This window comes from Arachis ipaensis, chromosome B09 (assembly GCF_000816755.2).
Source record: "Arachis ipaensis cultivar K30076 chromosome B09, Araip1.1, whole genome shotgun sequence".
NCBI classification, from domain to species: Eukaryota; Viridiplantae; Streptophyta; class Magnoliopsida; order Fabales; family Fabaceae; genus Arachis; species Arachis ipaensis.
Window position 1 is genome coordinate 125,645,159 of NC_029793.2, and position 15,592 is coordinate 125,660,750.

Consider the following 15,592-nt stretch of genomic DNA (forward strand, 5'->3'; position numbering starts at 1 on the left):
TGGTTAAATAATTTAATTAAGCTCATTTTTGAAAAATGGTTTAACAATAAATATTTATATTAATTAATTTGAATTAGTTAAATGGTCAACTCTCATTTGTTTAAGTAAGTATTGGAAGTTTGAATTTCATTTTATATATGCAGAAATTTATTGATCAGCGTCAGACCCTTAAATAAAGTTTTCCTTGACCTGTCGGGTTGGGAGATACTATGGACAACAAAAAAAATACTTATATTAAAAGTAGTTTATGAATAAATTATTTTATATTTTATTTTTTAGTCCTAAAAGTGCTTATTTTAAAAGAAGAATGATAAAAAAATTTATTATAAGAGAAGTCTTTTTTTTTAACTTTTTTATAAGTACTAAAACAATTTTTTTTTAAAAAGTTACAATTTAATTTTAGAAATTGCACCAAACAATAACGTTATAACTTTTTATAAGTTAAAAATAAAAATAAGTTATTTATGGACCTAGCCAAATTGGCCCTAAGCCTTACTCAGTTATACCAAGTAAATTTACATAGTGGTCCCTGAGATTCACGCAATTATTCGATTTGATTTTCGAGATCCCAATTTCACTATAGTGGTCCTATAGATAGATAAAGTTTCAAGCATCGTAAGAGTCTCTAGTGTTCTTTTCGGTACTGAGTCAGCGTTGGAGTGCTGATGCGGCCATATTTTGCTGTGCTGGACAATTAAAATTCTAATTTGGACCCAATTTGGTCCCTCTCCCAATATACAACCCTAATCTTAAATATTCGAGGTGCTTGTTTTAGTGTTCTTCATCTCCTCCTCCTCCTTCTTCTTCATCTCTTTTGTTTTCTTCTTCATCTTCTTATCATTGATGTTGAGAAACCATGATGGGAGGTGATAGTACTACCATAAAGAGCTCTATCCAGTCACCTTCTAATGGCTACTATCCAAATCGTGTTCGTTCTCCTCCGCCTACATCATTGCAACGCGTGGTCCAAGTGGCGCCACCACCTTCCCTGTGTCATCGTCGTCCTCCACCGCATGTGTGAATTCTACATGGAGATCTCCTTTTATTCCCTTCGTATTCAAGATTGTTCCATCTGATACCTACAACATTTGAAAGCTCTGTTATTCTTGGTATGGTTGACACGAAGGCAAAGCTGGTAGGAAGGACGAATTGGAGGTGATAGGAGAAGACGAAAAGCGTTGGAGAGTGGAAGGCTAAGGTGTACGAAGTGCACAACCTGATCTTCAGTTCTGATTCATGGAAAATTGCTAACAGATTCTGACATTGCAGGAGTGAACAAGTACTACTATTGGAGCTGGACGAAGACGAAAACGGTTTTCTAGTTGCAGAGAATCTAAGCTTTGGATTCCAATGTCGACAAGAGAAGGCACAATAGCTTTGTTCGTGAAGAGAGGGAGTAGGTTCCCTTGGAGAGGAAAAGTGTGAATCTACCGTCGATGGCGGCTCCTCCACCAAGAATGCCATTGTTGCGTTTGAGCGTAGCAGCATCACCTCAGACCAAGGAGAAAGAGACGAGGAGGAGTCTATGACATTCATTGTGACTGACAGATCCATTGAATTCATGTCACGATATTGAGTAAAGCAATCACAATGAAACTGATCAGGGTTGAGGAGGGAAGAGAGGTTGTCGTTGATGTAGAAGGTCTCATGGTTGAATTCTTGGAGGAGGGACCAAATTGGGTTCAAATGGGAATGTATCCACATCACCTAGCCAAGTAGCCATTGGAACTATCCAAGCGTGGCAAAAGATGGCAACATTAACACTCCGACGTTGACTCAGCACTGGAAGGGACACTTGATGCAGAATTTCGAAACCACAAACTACTGACAAGTGTACCGGATTGTATCAAGTAATACCACGGGAGTGGATTATCGTTGAGGCACGGAAACTTGTATCTCAACAAATTTTCCCTCGGCAAGTATACCGAATTGTCGTCAAGTAAAAACTCACAATAGAGTGAGGTCAAATCCCACAGGGATTGATTGGTCAAGCAACTTTAATAAGAGGAATGTTCTAGTTGAGCTAAGCAGAAATTGAGTTGATATGTGCAGAAACGTAAATGGTGGAAAAATAAGCAACAGAAAGTGTTAATGCTGGAAATAAAGAGCAAAATGTAAATGGCGGAAAGTAAATTGCAGAATCTTAAATGGGGATTTGGAAAAATAAACATAAAAGTAAATGGCAGAAAGTAAAGAGAATGGGTAAGATCAGAAATGGGGGAATTCATTGGGCTCAGAAGATGTTGTATTCTCCGGATCAAGTTCATTCTCATCTCTTCCTCAATCAATGCATTCATTGATCTCCTTGGCAATCTTAAGTGATTGTATTCCAATTCCTTGGTAATTCAATCTCTCAAATCTTGATCAATAGCCAATTCCTTGGTCTAATTGCTCATGAGAAGAGATGAAGTATGGTCACTGATTATACCACATGTATTCCCAAATCAAAGTGTTGGTAGGATTATATGTCACTATATCCATCCAAACCCCAATTTGGTCCAACATGAGAAAGCATTTCTAGCATGATCTCTTCATTCCTCTTCCAAGGTTCCGAAGAGATCCAAGTATGAATAGCTTCTTTTCCAAGACAACTACCCAATTAGATGAAGATTGAAAGCTTTCTAGTAAAATCAAGAGAAAAGAAAGAAGAAGAAGAATGAAAACTATTATTGATCCATCAAATTACAACAGAGCTCCCTAACCCAATGAAAGGGGTTTAGTTGTTCATAGCTCTGGGAATGGAAAGCATAAATGAAAAGTACATTCTGAAAACTAAAACTAGAAGTTGCAGAGAAAGTAAAATATACAGAGTGTAGTTCTCTAAAATGCCAAAAGCTCCCCTACTAGTTCAAAACTACTCCCATATATACTACTCTTCTGATCTTCTAGTTGGCTTCTTCAAGTCTTGGATATGGGCCTTTGGATCTTTAGTTGAAGCAGTTACAATCTTCAGTGAGCTCAGCTTTGCTTGCAGAGAAAGTGTGAGTTAGGCATGGACGTTAGTTAGGACGTTAGTGGTGTTAACGTTAAGTGAAAATGTGGGTTCGAGAACGTTAGTGACGATCACCTTTTTCACTAACGTTCCAAGCCAAAAATGATCCACGTTAAGTTCAACGTTAGTGGCACTAACGTGACCACTAACGTTGCCTCTTGGTCCTTCGCAAACGTTATTGGTATTCACCTTTTCCAATAACGTTGCTTATTGCCCCTTTTCCCCACGTTAGAGTTCACGTTAGTATAACTAACGTGACCCTTAACGTAGGCATGCCTAAGCTTCGAGAGCGTTAATGACACTTACCTTTGTCACTAACGCTCCAAACGCCTCTCCTTCCCACGTTAAAGTTCACGTTAATTAGATTAACGTGACCACTAACGTGGTGGTGATTGCCATCTCCAACGTTAGTGACAAAGGTGAGTGTCACTAACGTTGGTCCATCAATTCTTCCTCCACGTTAACTAATGTAATTAACGTGGCAACTAATGTGGGCAATAGTGGCTTAATCCAACGTTAGTGACAAAGGTGAGTGTCACTAACGTTGGCAATTCCTTGTTCTTTCCACGTTAGAGTTCACGTTAATGTAATTAACGTGACTCTTAACGTGGCCAAGTGTGCCCCTTTTTTCAACGTCAGTGGTATTCACTTTTACCACTAACGTTGGAGCTTCACTTCTCCTCCACGTTAGCTTGGCAACTAACGTGGGCTATAATGACTTTCGAAGGCGTTATTGGCGATCACTTTTCTCATTAACATTGCAAGCTAGCTCCCATTCCACGTTAGTGGTCACGTTAATTAGACTAACGTGGTTCTTCCTTGCTTCCTTTGTCCTGAAATCAAGCAATTAAAGTGCATCAAAGCTCTATTCCAAGTCATGAGATCATGCATTATCCAATTTGTCATTCAATTCATGCATAATTCTCATGAAATCATGTAAAGTTCACAATATTTGCTTGAATCAAGATGTAAGTGAATATCTACCCAAAACTTGCTTATTTACTAAGAAAATGCATGAAACTACCCTAAAACAGTAAAGAAAAGGTCAGTGAAACTGGCCAAAATGCCCTGGCATCAGTTCCCACAAGGATTAACAAATTAAGCAAGTAATAGTTAATTGATTATTCTACTCAAACAAGCAAAAATGAGGGTTTCAAAAGCAATTACTATGAAACAATGAATTGAAGAAAGCAAACAGTAAATGTGCGAAGAAATAATGTGAGAGAAGACTTATGGTTTTGGAGATATTTAGATTCCAGATTAACAATTATATTTATCTACTTTGATCATGCAAAGATTTAATTCATGGAAAATCCTAAGTAATTGAATTCCAATTCCTTGACAATTCAATTTCTCCTAACCTAGTAAACTGTCAAGTTCTTGATCAATTAATTGTGTTATGAGGTTAAATCCAATTTTCAATTTAAAGGCCACACAATTCTCAAAAACCCAAAAGAAACTTGACTATATATTACGTATCAAATTAAATCTAGATAGTTGAAGAATCATGAGAAAAGGGTTTCAAGCTTAATTCCAATTATTTGAATTTTTTCAAGATTCAAAGGACTCCAATTCAGAAAAGAGTTATTTTCCAATATACTCTAATCCTTAGGATGAAGAATGAAACTCAATTCTTGAACAAAAATCAGTGCATTAATCAAAAGTAAAAGAACAATAGTATGAATCCATCAAAATAAACAGAGCTCCTAACCTTAACAATGGAGGTTTAGGTGCTCATGGTGCAGAAAAAATCCTAATTGTGTAAAAAGTAAAAACTGAAAAAATGCGGAAGAAGAGAAGAAGAAGGGTGCAGGGCAAATCTCCTCTTTTTTTATAGTTCTAATCCTAATTGATACACAACTTAAATTAAAACCTAATAGTATATGTTCTTCTTTTTTATTTGATTTAAAAATCAAATAAAATAACTCTCACTGTTGATTGAGTGACGGACGTGGGGACCACTCATTGATTCGGTGCCGGTGCTAAACGCTGGTGATATGGTGTTTAGTGCCACCTATCCAAAAGGCATTAACGTGAATCCCTTGACTCGACGCTAAACGCCAGTGATGTGGCGTTTAACGCCACCATGGCAGAGAGGAGTGGTGAGCTTTCTTTTCATGAATTCTGCCAAATCTTCACTGGAATGCTATCTAAAATCAACAAAAGGCCACAACAACTCAAAGTAGCATCTACTACGGAATAATTCACCAAATTCCTCTAGAAAATCAACAAATCACCATACAAATCATACAGAAAAGATACTTATGATGCTCACGCATTACAACACCAAACTTAAAGTGTTGCTTGTCCTCAAGCAACTCAAACAACAGAAAACTAAAATGAGTTTGATTAAGAGTTGAATTCTCATTGAAGCTCATGTCTATCTTATAAGTGGGGTTTAGCAACACTGTGATTGTGAGTGTTTCTTTGCTTTTCACTGCTCCTTGAAATCTTGGAAATGTCAATATTTGAACAGAACTAGAACACGGATGATGTTATAAAATATCTCTTCCTTTAAGGCTTGATTCATCCTTGAATTCTTTTATTTGAAATAGAGAGAACTTTTTCTGTTGACAACTCTAAATGCTCCATCTCAAGGCGACTCTTGTTGGTGAGTGTTCGATTGATAATCTCGGACCAGTCAGTCCAAGTTACCGGGTGATGAGGCACCCCACGGATCTAGTTACTCAAGCCTCTCCTTGACACGGTCGCATCACAAGCATATAGCTGAAGCTTTGAATTCTCAAACATCGATGTCCAGAGACTCTTTGGACTGCTAAATGTCTCGTTTCAAGGGTGGCTTTTGTAATGGATTTTCGATTGATAATCCCGGACCAGTTGGTCCAAGTTACTGGGTGATAAAGCACCCCTCGGATCTAATCATTTCAGTCTTTCCTTGGACAATAGACACCGCAGGCACATAATTGGGTCCCAACCGTTGATGTTTAGAGCTTTACAACTTGCTTTTCTTTTGATCTTTTCATCATTTTTTTCTTGCTTTTTCTTTTCTCTTCTTTCAATTTTTCTTGTTTGATTCTTTTGATTCAGGAACCAATCTCTTGTTTGTTTTTGGAAGTTTCATAACACTTCTCTAAGTCCCTGTTCATCAGAAATTAACATTCCTCTTTTCCAAGGTCATTCATACATCATTCTCTTCTATGAACTCATAATCACAAGTAAATACCACCACATGTGTGTTGATAAGACATTTGTTAATTAACCTAAACTTCTAATGCATTGACACCACTTTTCTCTCTTTTTTTAATACTGCTTGAAGAACAATACATTAGACATCATTAAAACAAAAGCTAACTAAAAGAAAACTAAAAAGACTAGAACTCATGTAAATGACAAAAATTTAAATAGAAAATAGAAATATAACGTAAGCTTAGAGAAAAAGGAAAAATAAGCACGAAAGGAACTCAACTACTTCAATGATCATTGTAGTCATCCCCCTCGTCAGGTTGTGCTCTCTGTGGGACTCTCAGTCTCCCTATCTCTTGTCTCACTCGGAGAAGCTCAAGGCACTGATTTTCTTGTTCAGTCACAATCTGATTGAGGAGGACACCGTGGCTATCTTGGTTCACCCTCATTTGCTCAAGGAATGCAGTTAATTGTTGCCAATACTCTTGTGGCAGAAAATAGTATCCTTAAGGCATGGGGGTTGTTCTTGTTGTAGTAGAGGAGCTTGCGGCACTTCTTCTTCTTCGGCTTGTCCTTTCCTCTGAACTGCCACCCTTGCATGTTCCATTATTTTCTTGTAGATTGTCTTCTCAATAGGGATGAGAAAGTCATTCTCCAAGTTCACGTTACCGACTTCACAGAGGCGGTGAATGAGATGTGAAAAAGCCAACTTGGCATGTGAAGAAGGGTTGGAGGCGATGTTGTGGAATTATTTCAGCCACATCTACCTAATACCCTATCATGATGCAATGGATCATGACGGCTCTGTCCACAGTTACCTCAGAGTGATCACTTGTTGGAAGAATGGATCATTGAATAAATTTCAACCAGCCTCTAGCTACTGCTTTGAGGTCACTCTGCCCTAACTGATTCGGGTATCTATCCACACCTAATCTCCACTGAGCACCCGGGAGGCCAACATCTGCAAGTACTTGATCATATCTCCTATCCCGGGTCATTCTCTCACTATAATAGGACAACAGTTCACTTGGAGGTGGCATGTGAAAGATTTCCCTAACGTTCCTCGTACTGAAGTCAAGAACTCTTCCTCGCACAAAGGTTTGGTGAACCTTTGTGTTCACACCATGAATATCCTTATATGTAATCCAAGCATTACCAAAAAATTCTTGGACTTTCAGTTGACCGACCTCGGAGTGTGGATCATCACAAAGGATTCTCCAGCCTCTCCTTTCAATTTGATGCCGGATTTCTAGATACTCGTTCAGCTTGAGATCAAATTTAACTTCCGGAATCACTTTCTTCTTGCTTGCCAGTTATAAGAAGTGTTGCTCATGTAACTTTGAGCGGAATCTTCTTGAATCAAAGGAGGCGGTTGCCGGCTCCTTGCCTTTTCTCTTCCTTGAAGATTCATGAGCCTTGGGTGCCATTGATAAAGAAAAATAAAGATCTTGCTCGACAACACCAAACTTAAAGATTTGCTTGTCCTCAAGTAAAAATCAGAGAACAAGGGAAGAAAAGAAAAATAGAGGAAGCAAGAGAGGAGGAGGGTGTTGTGCCAATTTGTGGAAAAAAGGGGGAGGGTTCATAGTAGCCAAGAAAGAAATAAAAAAGGAGTAGGGATAGAGAGAGTGATGGCCGTGGAGTTTGTGGTTGGAGAGAGAGAGAGAATATGTGTTGATGAAGGATGAAGGGAAAAAGGGTTGGGGCTGGGTATTTATAGAGGGGAAAAGGGAGTAAGGGTTTGGTGGTTGGGTTGGGGTTAATTGAGAAGGGTTTTGGTATTGAAAAAGGGGAAGTGATGGGACTAGAGAGGGGAGAAGGTACGAAGATCGAGGAAAAATGGGAGGGGATCTTGGGGAAAGGAAAGAGAATCAGGGGAATTGGATTCAAATTTTGAATTCAAAAATAGGGGAGGGGGTGTGCAACGCAACTGGCGTTAAACGCCGGTGATGTGGTGTTTAACGCTGCACCTCATGAGACACCAAATTTGCTTTCTTTGTTACTGGCGCTAAACGCCAGCTCTTTTTTTACGTTGCGCTCGCACTAAATGCCACGAACCGACGCTAGACACCAGACCTCCCAAATGCAACCCCTCTTGAATCTTCATCTCGGCACTAAACGCTAAAAGCTGGCGCTAAATGCCACAAGGCTAGTGAGAAATTCCCTTGTCAACGCATCCTTGGTGCTAAATTCCAAGACCCGGAGCTAAACGCTAGGGTACCAGAATGCGACTTCAGCTTCAAAACATTCCCCTGTCTGTTCCAAGCTTCTCAGTTTCTATTTCAATCAATTTTTATGACTCAAATAAAGATAAAAATAACAAAAAATAAGTACTAAGAGAGGAAAACAAATAAAATGAAAACTGCCCCCGGGAGCACAAGATCGTACTGACGCTCTGCATCACTGCCCCCGCAGATCGCCCCCTTGTCATGGAGCCGCTAGAGGTCTGCCTCTGTCACCCGAGACGGCGTCTCTTATACATCAGAGGTCACCCAGTAATACGTACTGGGAACACCGCTGGCTGGGACAACAGGATCCCTAGCACCCTTGCTCCTCCGTCGAGCCATACATAAAAAAGAGAGGGGGGACCACCATCAACCTACCAACCAGACGGAGAGAAAATCACACAAACACCAACCCCATCTACCTATCACAAACATAAACTACACCCAAAAACAGTGGTACTCACTCTCTCTAACAACCTACCACTCCTACCCAAAAAACAAACCCAAATAAATAAAATGTAGGAAAAATGCAGAGAAGACAAGGAAAAAGCTAAAAAAGGAGAAGCAGAGAAAATACCAACCTGATTTCTTGAAGTAACCTGAAGTGAACAAAGAAAAGAATTGGCGCGTGGCACATGACAAGCAAGCATGCAATGCACAAATGAACCAGAAAATCAAAGCAGTAGAGAGAAGAATGCGAAACAGAGTGAAAGAAAAAGGAAAGAACCGCAAGCAAGGAAATAAAAAGAGAGATAGAAACAGTTATAAAATAAAACCAAGAGTTTCAAAAAAGAAACACAAAGAGGCAAAGGGAAAAAATGGAAAAAGAAATCAAAATGTCCCTTCACATTAAATGTTATTATGACGCCTAGGAGATGCAACTGACAAAACTCTCTTCGGGGAAAGCAACGGGCATGTGATGAGACGTCCAAACCACTCCACGGTTTTTCAATCTTGCACGCAACACCTGGACGACGCCCTCCACACCAAGATTCACGGTCACACGATCACACGGTCACACGGTTACACGACCAAGGCAAAGTCCAGCAATACGACCGAGCATGCTCATTCTATTGTTTCAGAGGCAACTATTCCGGACCTGGCCTCCGGGTCCCTCCTCGAAATGGTCAACAAACCTGGATATCCGAGGTTGGGCCATTCTCACGGCCCAAAACGGATCAATAACTTCCAATATCCTAACCCAACATTCGAATTCAAATACCTCCCTTATCTTAGCCAGATAAGATAACATAACTACTACCGGCTATATAAAGGGAGACAGAGGCCCCATCAGGTACGTCACTCATTCCTCATACACACACCTCTTAGATCCATTCTAACTTGAGCATTAGAGTGTCTTTGCAGGTACCCACCCCTGCCGCTCCAAGTCATTCATTCAGACTACCGACTTGACTCGCAAGTCTATGATCCATCTCACAATCCTTATTGGAGGCATTTATTACACTCTCTCTTGTTCATTTAAATTGAGAAAGTATTTTGTACTAGTGACTAGTTTATCATATCTTTTTACATCATTAGTTATATCTAAGAATTGATACTTAATTATTATTAGTATGTTTGTGAATATATTACTTTTAAGTTTTAACTTTTGATGTTAATTTTTTTTATAATTTTATATTTTTATTTAATTATGAACAGATAAAAATTCATTAACCTATCCATTAAATCATTGATTGAATTGTATGACCAAATCCATTATCCATTCAATTTTGATAGCTATGTTTTTCTCACAAAAGAGTGAAAGACCATGCTTTTCAAGGGTAATCTAATTTTGGAAAAATAATCATTTGTACGTATAAACTTTATGAACGCTGACAAAAGTATCAATTAAACAAGGAAACTAACGTTGTATCCATCAAAGATGGATTCCCTACGACAAAAATGCCCAAATCCTAAATTTATGTTGACTTTTTAATAAAATTCCAAAATTACCCTATCATTTATCTTCAACCCCTCCCTCTTCTTTTCCAAATCTCAAACACCTCCATTGCCACTACCTTAACCACCTTCTATTCTCTACTACTCTACTAACCACCACTGCCCCTATCTTTTCACGCTGATGATGACAAAGACGACAACAAGGCAACCAGGCAATCCATCCATTCCCACGCAACGCTAGATGGAGAAGTTCCGGAAGTGAGACTGAACCGAGATCCAGCGCGCAAGGTCCTGTGGTGTGATTCAACTCCTCCTAGATCCACTTCAAGCTCATGGACTCCATGGAAAAATGTCCTATATTTACAACAGTACAAATTACAAATTTATTATATAATTAACGAAGTTGAATTTTCTCACTCTCCCAAATCACCACCAAAACGATCTTATCAAAGTTTCAATTTTTAGCATCCAAAGGTTTTTCTTTCGACATTGTATTGAAAGTGATGGAGGAAGGGTGGTGATGGTAATGGCGGTAATAAAGTGTTGATAGGATTTGAGATTGGAGAAGTGATGATGAGAAGTAAAATTAAAAGTTAGAGTAAAGTTGTTGCTGTTTATGGCTGACAGTGGAGAAGGAGGAAAATGAGGCTGACGGTTGGTGACGGTGGTGGTGATGATGGTGTTGGTGGAAGAGATGATAAAATTGATGAAAAAAATAAAGAAAGGGTTGAAATTTGCTGAAAGGAATATTGAGATTAGGGAAAAAATGGTAGTTTAGGATTTTTAGGTATTGAGATTAGGGTTTTTAGGCAACCAAGGTGTTTGAGATTTAGAAAAAAAGAGAAAAGAGGTTGAAAATAATGGTGGAATAATTCTAAAATTTTATTAAAAAGTCAACATAAATTTAATATTTAGACACTTTTATGGTATAAAATTTATCTTTTAATAGATACAATATTAATTTTCTTTTTTGATGGGTACAAATGGTTATTTTTCCTCTAATTTTTATGTTTTGGGTGCTTTTCTAATGAATTTGTTCTTCGTTTTCGCGGTAAACCGCCTTCTCCTTCGTTCACAAGGGTTTTCTTTCGTTTTCGCGCTAAACCGACTGGATGTTTTGAGGGTTACTGGTTCGGTAGTATACCCTCAAAACGGCGTAGTTCTCTCTTTCTCTCTCAACGCTGAAGAATGAAGATTGAAGAACCCTAGTCCCCGAACCTCCTTCGAAGTTCGAACGCAGCCTGCAGCCACCATCCATGTTCAAAGTCATCGCCGAACTCTTCTCCTCCGATAGAGGGTGCTGTCGACGCCGGCAGGGACAGACCATGGGTGCCGCGTCGCGTGTGGAAGCTCTGCTCGGCCCGCTTCTCATCGTTCCTCCTCTCCTCGTCGTCGCAGGAAGGTTTGCGTGAGCTCGTGGCGTCGCCGTCGCCAAGGGTTGGTCGGTCGTCGTCTCTTCGAGCTCTCTCTCTCCTGTCTTTGTCCGAGCTCAACGTCCCTCTTCGAGCTCTCTCTCGCTCTCTGTCCGAGCTCACTTCGGTTCCTCCTTAATTTTAAATTCTTAGAAATTATTACTTTTATATCTTTTAAATTAAATATTAATTTTTAATTTTTTTAATAAATTAGACACTATTTTTTAGACACTAGCAATCACCAATTTTAAATTAAATCATTTAAAAGTCAAAACACATCTATACATCCTTGAGCAACTGAAATCAAACCAAATTTTTTCTTTACAAATCTTTGAATAACCATAATTCAATGTTTAAATACGTAAATTCTCTCACAATTTCATATAAAAAAATCTAGGAAGGGATGGATTATTAGTCACTTTAAAAGACCTAACTGTCCTATATAAATTGTAGCCCCATTGCAAAAGCTCTTTCGCCTTCTTTTCCTTCTCTAATTATCCTTGCTTTCACTCCAAATCTTTGTGGAACATCAATATTCCTTTCACATTCTCTCTTGTTCTCCCTCTTCTATATTATATAGAGTAAATGGTCAAATTAGTCCCTACAAGATCACGTGATCTTCATTTTAGTCTTTGAAAGATTAAATTAATCAAAATTATCCTTAAAAGATTTAAAATTAATCATGTTATTCCATCTGTCTATTCTGTTACTAACGACGTTAAGTGTTACTAATGTGACACGTTAGCTTGACCTATCAGTAGCTAAATGGTGTCGTTTCTCCCCAAAGTGCATTTGTCACTCACTACACCTCTTCAGTTCCTCACACTTATTCATTCCATTCCATTCTTTGTTCTCTCAGAGCAAATCTCCCCCTGTTTCTCCACAAAGAAGAAGTGTTGAACGGCAGTGACCTATAGTACAATCCGACGACGTCATTGTTTTCGACCTAACTGTTGGGACTATATTCACTATGCCTGGAATCCTTTGAATGCAGATTTAAGATCCCTATGAATGTTCTTCTTTTTCGGTAGGTTCACCAAGTGTAACACCCTACTATCAGAATGTCACACTTCTGGCTGTGCCACTTTGATAGTGAGAATGTTACGACGACTTCTATATACATTTAATAATAAGATATGAGCCTTTAATTCGAAAAATCGTATCGCTGTTTTCTTTGAAAAATCGAAAATACTTTTTCTTTCAATCAAACAAGCACATATAACCCAATACAAATGACAATCCCTCATATATATATACATATACATACAAAACTTCTTTTACAAGTAACTTACAAATATACATACATACATATCATTACAAGTCCTATCCCTTTTACAAATATAATAATAAAGGTGAGAAAAAACTATGGCTGTATATACAATAATATAGAATACAATCAGATGCTCGAAAGACACTCCTTAAACTCTTCGTCCATCCTGAAAAGGGAAATCTGTAGGGGGTGAGAACATTATCCTTGTTGGTTCTCAGTAGAGGGTTTTTAAGTATTGTCATAAAAGGATATTTAAAAGAAACTAATTTTCTATTACAGTGATCATCGCTTGTCTTACGAATCCTTTTGAAAACCAACTGTTAATCACCCAAAAATCCAAACCTTTTCAAAAATCATTAGTTAATTATCCAAAAATTAAAAATTCACTTCTTTAGTTAAAAGAACTTCAAATCATAATCAATATCTCATAACATAATCAATTATAGCCTCCTGGCCTAATATATAATCAAATCTCGATACGGCCTCTGGCCCAGATCAAACGGTACAAGGTAAATACAATTAGAGAATAATTAGAGCTAGTACCACATCAAAATTAATCCTCAACATCACCATCGCTAGCATAAAGGGTCTGTCAGTTGTTCAAACACAATTAAAATAATACAAAGAATACACAAACAAAGAGGACAATTATAGCAATTAGTTCAATTAGCATATATATACAATTATTCAAATAGGCAAGCCAAATACAAGATACACACCCAAACAATACACACAAATAAAAATGATGCATGCCTGCCCTATGGCCAATGAGCTCAAAGTAAGAATTTAATCAAAGGAAGGAATATGCACAACACGTGCCTTCAGCTGAACCATCCTGTCTTGGACAAAGTGTAGGTCAATTTCGAAGTGTTTTGATCTGTTGTGGTGAATTGGATTTCGACTCATTAACACGGTGCTTTGATTATCACAAAACAAAGTAGGTGCTATATCCAGAGGGATATACATTTCAAATAGCAACTTCTGCAGCCACATGATATTTGTCATGGCATCCGCCAATGCCCTGAATTCTGCTTCAGTGCTGGACCTGGACACTGAAACATGCTTTTTACTCGACCAGCAAAAAAGATTCAATCCTAGAATCACATAGTATTCCGTGTAAGATTTTCTGTCCACTGGATCTGCTGCCCAATCAGAAGCACAAAATGCCAAAATTCTAAAATCCTCGCTCTTATAAAACTCTAAACCTATGTCTGATGTCCCTGCTAAATATCACAAAATACGCTTCACAACCTTCCAATGTTGCTCCAAGGGAGTGTGCGAAAATTGAGAGACCTTGTTCACCGTAAACACAATATCCGGTCTTGTGATGGTGGCATATTGTAATCCACCTACCACAGAGCGATACAACAATGGCTTATCAAAGACTGCACCAGATGTATCAAGCTTGAGACTGCTCATTGTAGGAGCGGGCATAGGCCGAGCATCAACCATGTCAGCCCTCGTGAGTAAATCTCGTACATACTTAGACTGCTTAAGCACCAAGGAGCCTATGGCTGACCTCCTCAATGCCAAGGAAGAAACTCATTTCCCTCAAATCCTTGAGTGTAAAGACCTTGCTCAAATCAAGAATCAGCTTGTTCACTTCACTTATAGTAGTATCTATAACTAGAATGTCATCGACATATGCTAAAAGATAGGGGTGGCAAATGGGCTAGCCTGCCCCGCCCCGCCTAGTGAGGCGATTTCAAATTCCTCCCCCACCCTGTCTAACGGCAGGTTAGTGATGAGCGGATATTTTATACGCTTTTTGCATCATTTTCATATTGTTTTAGTTATGTTTTGTTTAAGTTTCAATATGTTTTCATAGGTTTTAGTGCAAAATTCACATTTTTGGATTCTACTTTGATTTGTTGTATTTTATAATGATTTGAGGTAATTTCTGGCTGAAATTGAAGAGCTCTGGCAAATTCTGATTTAGAGGCAAGGAAAGCATAGCAGATGCTATCAAGATCTGACCTCCGTGCACTCAAACGAGCATTTCTGGAGCTACAAAAGTCCAAATGACGCGTTCTTAACGGCTTTAAAAAGCTAACTTCAAAAGATTTCCAGTAATATATAATGGTCTATACTTTTTGTCGAAGGAGCCTGCCTATACTGGGCATTGAAAGCCAAGGAGCTACCCCTAGCTGGCGTTCAACGCCCCAAAGGAAACCCAAAGCTAGCGTTGAATGCCAATCACCCCCCCTTTTGGGCGTTCAACCCAAGACACAAGGCGGCGCCAATCACCCCTTAATGGGTGATCAATGCCTATTCTTCAAAGTTGGATGCCAAGCTCAGCCCAAGCACTCAACCTAAGTGGGCCCAAGGATGGATTTCGCATCTCTAGTCTATTCTATCATACTTTTTGTACTTCTTAGTCATTAGATTAGTATTTAAAGGAGAAGATCAGCTATGTTTAGGATCTTCAGCCTCACTTTTACTTTTACATGTTTTACTTTCTATAAAAACATGAGCAACTAAACCTCCTAAGTTAGGGTTAGGAGCTCTGGTGATTCTCATCGATTAATAATATTACTGTTCTATTTCAATACACTTTTGATTCCATTCTCTTGTGCATTTTCGTTCTTTATCTCATGAATTGAGGATGACCTGTGACAATCACCCTTATTCTACATGGGTTCCGTGTGAG

The 15,592-nt window shown here is 38.6% G+C and overlaps 1 protein-coding gene across 1 annotated transcript; it reads right to left on the minus strand.

The window, feature by feature from the left end:
• Window positions 13,729-14,394, minus strand: LOC107616034 (uncharacterized mitochondrial protein AtMg00810-like). Its single transcript, XM_016318039.1, has 2 exons — window positions 14,184-14,394; window positions 13,729-14,084 (listed from the first exon to the last, which is right to left on the minus strand). Exons 1-2 carry the CDS (start codon window positions 14,392-14,394, stop codon window positions 13,729-13,731), a joined length of 567 nt encoding a protein of 188 aa, XP_016173525.1.

Bases quoted from the DNA above. Each gene is read 5' to 3' on its own strand.
- LOC107616034 (XM_016318039.1), bottom strand. From the start codon at position 14,394: ATGGTTGATGCTCGGCCTATGCCCGCTCCTACAATGAGCAGTCTCAAG. The intron at 14,085-14,183 runs GTATTTTGTGAT...CTGATTGGGCAG, and splicing joins ACATTGGAAGGTTGTGAAGC to CAGATCCAGTGGACAGAAAA.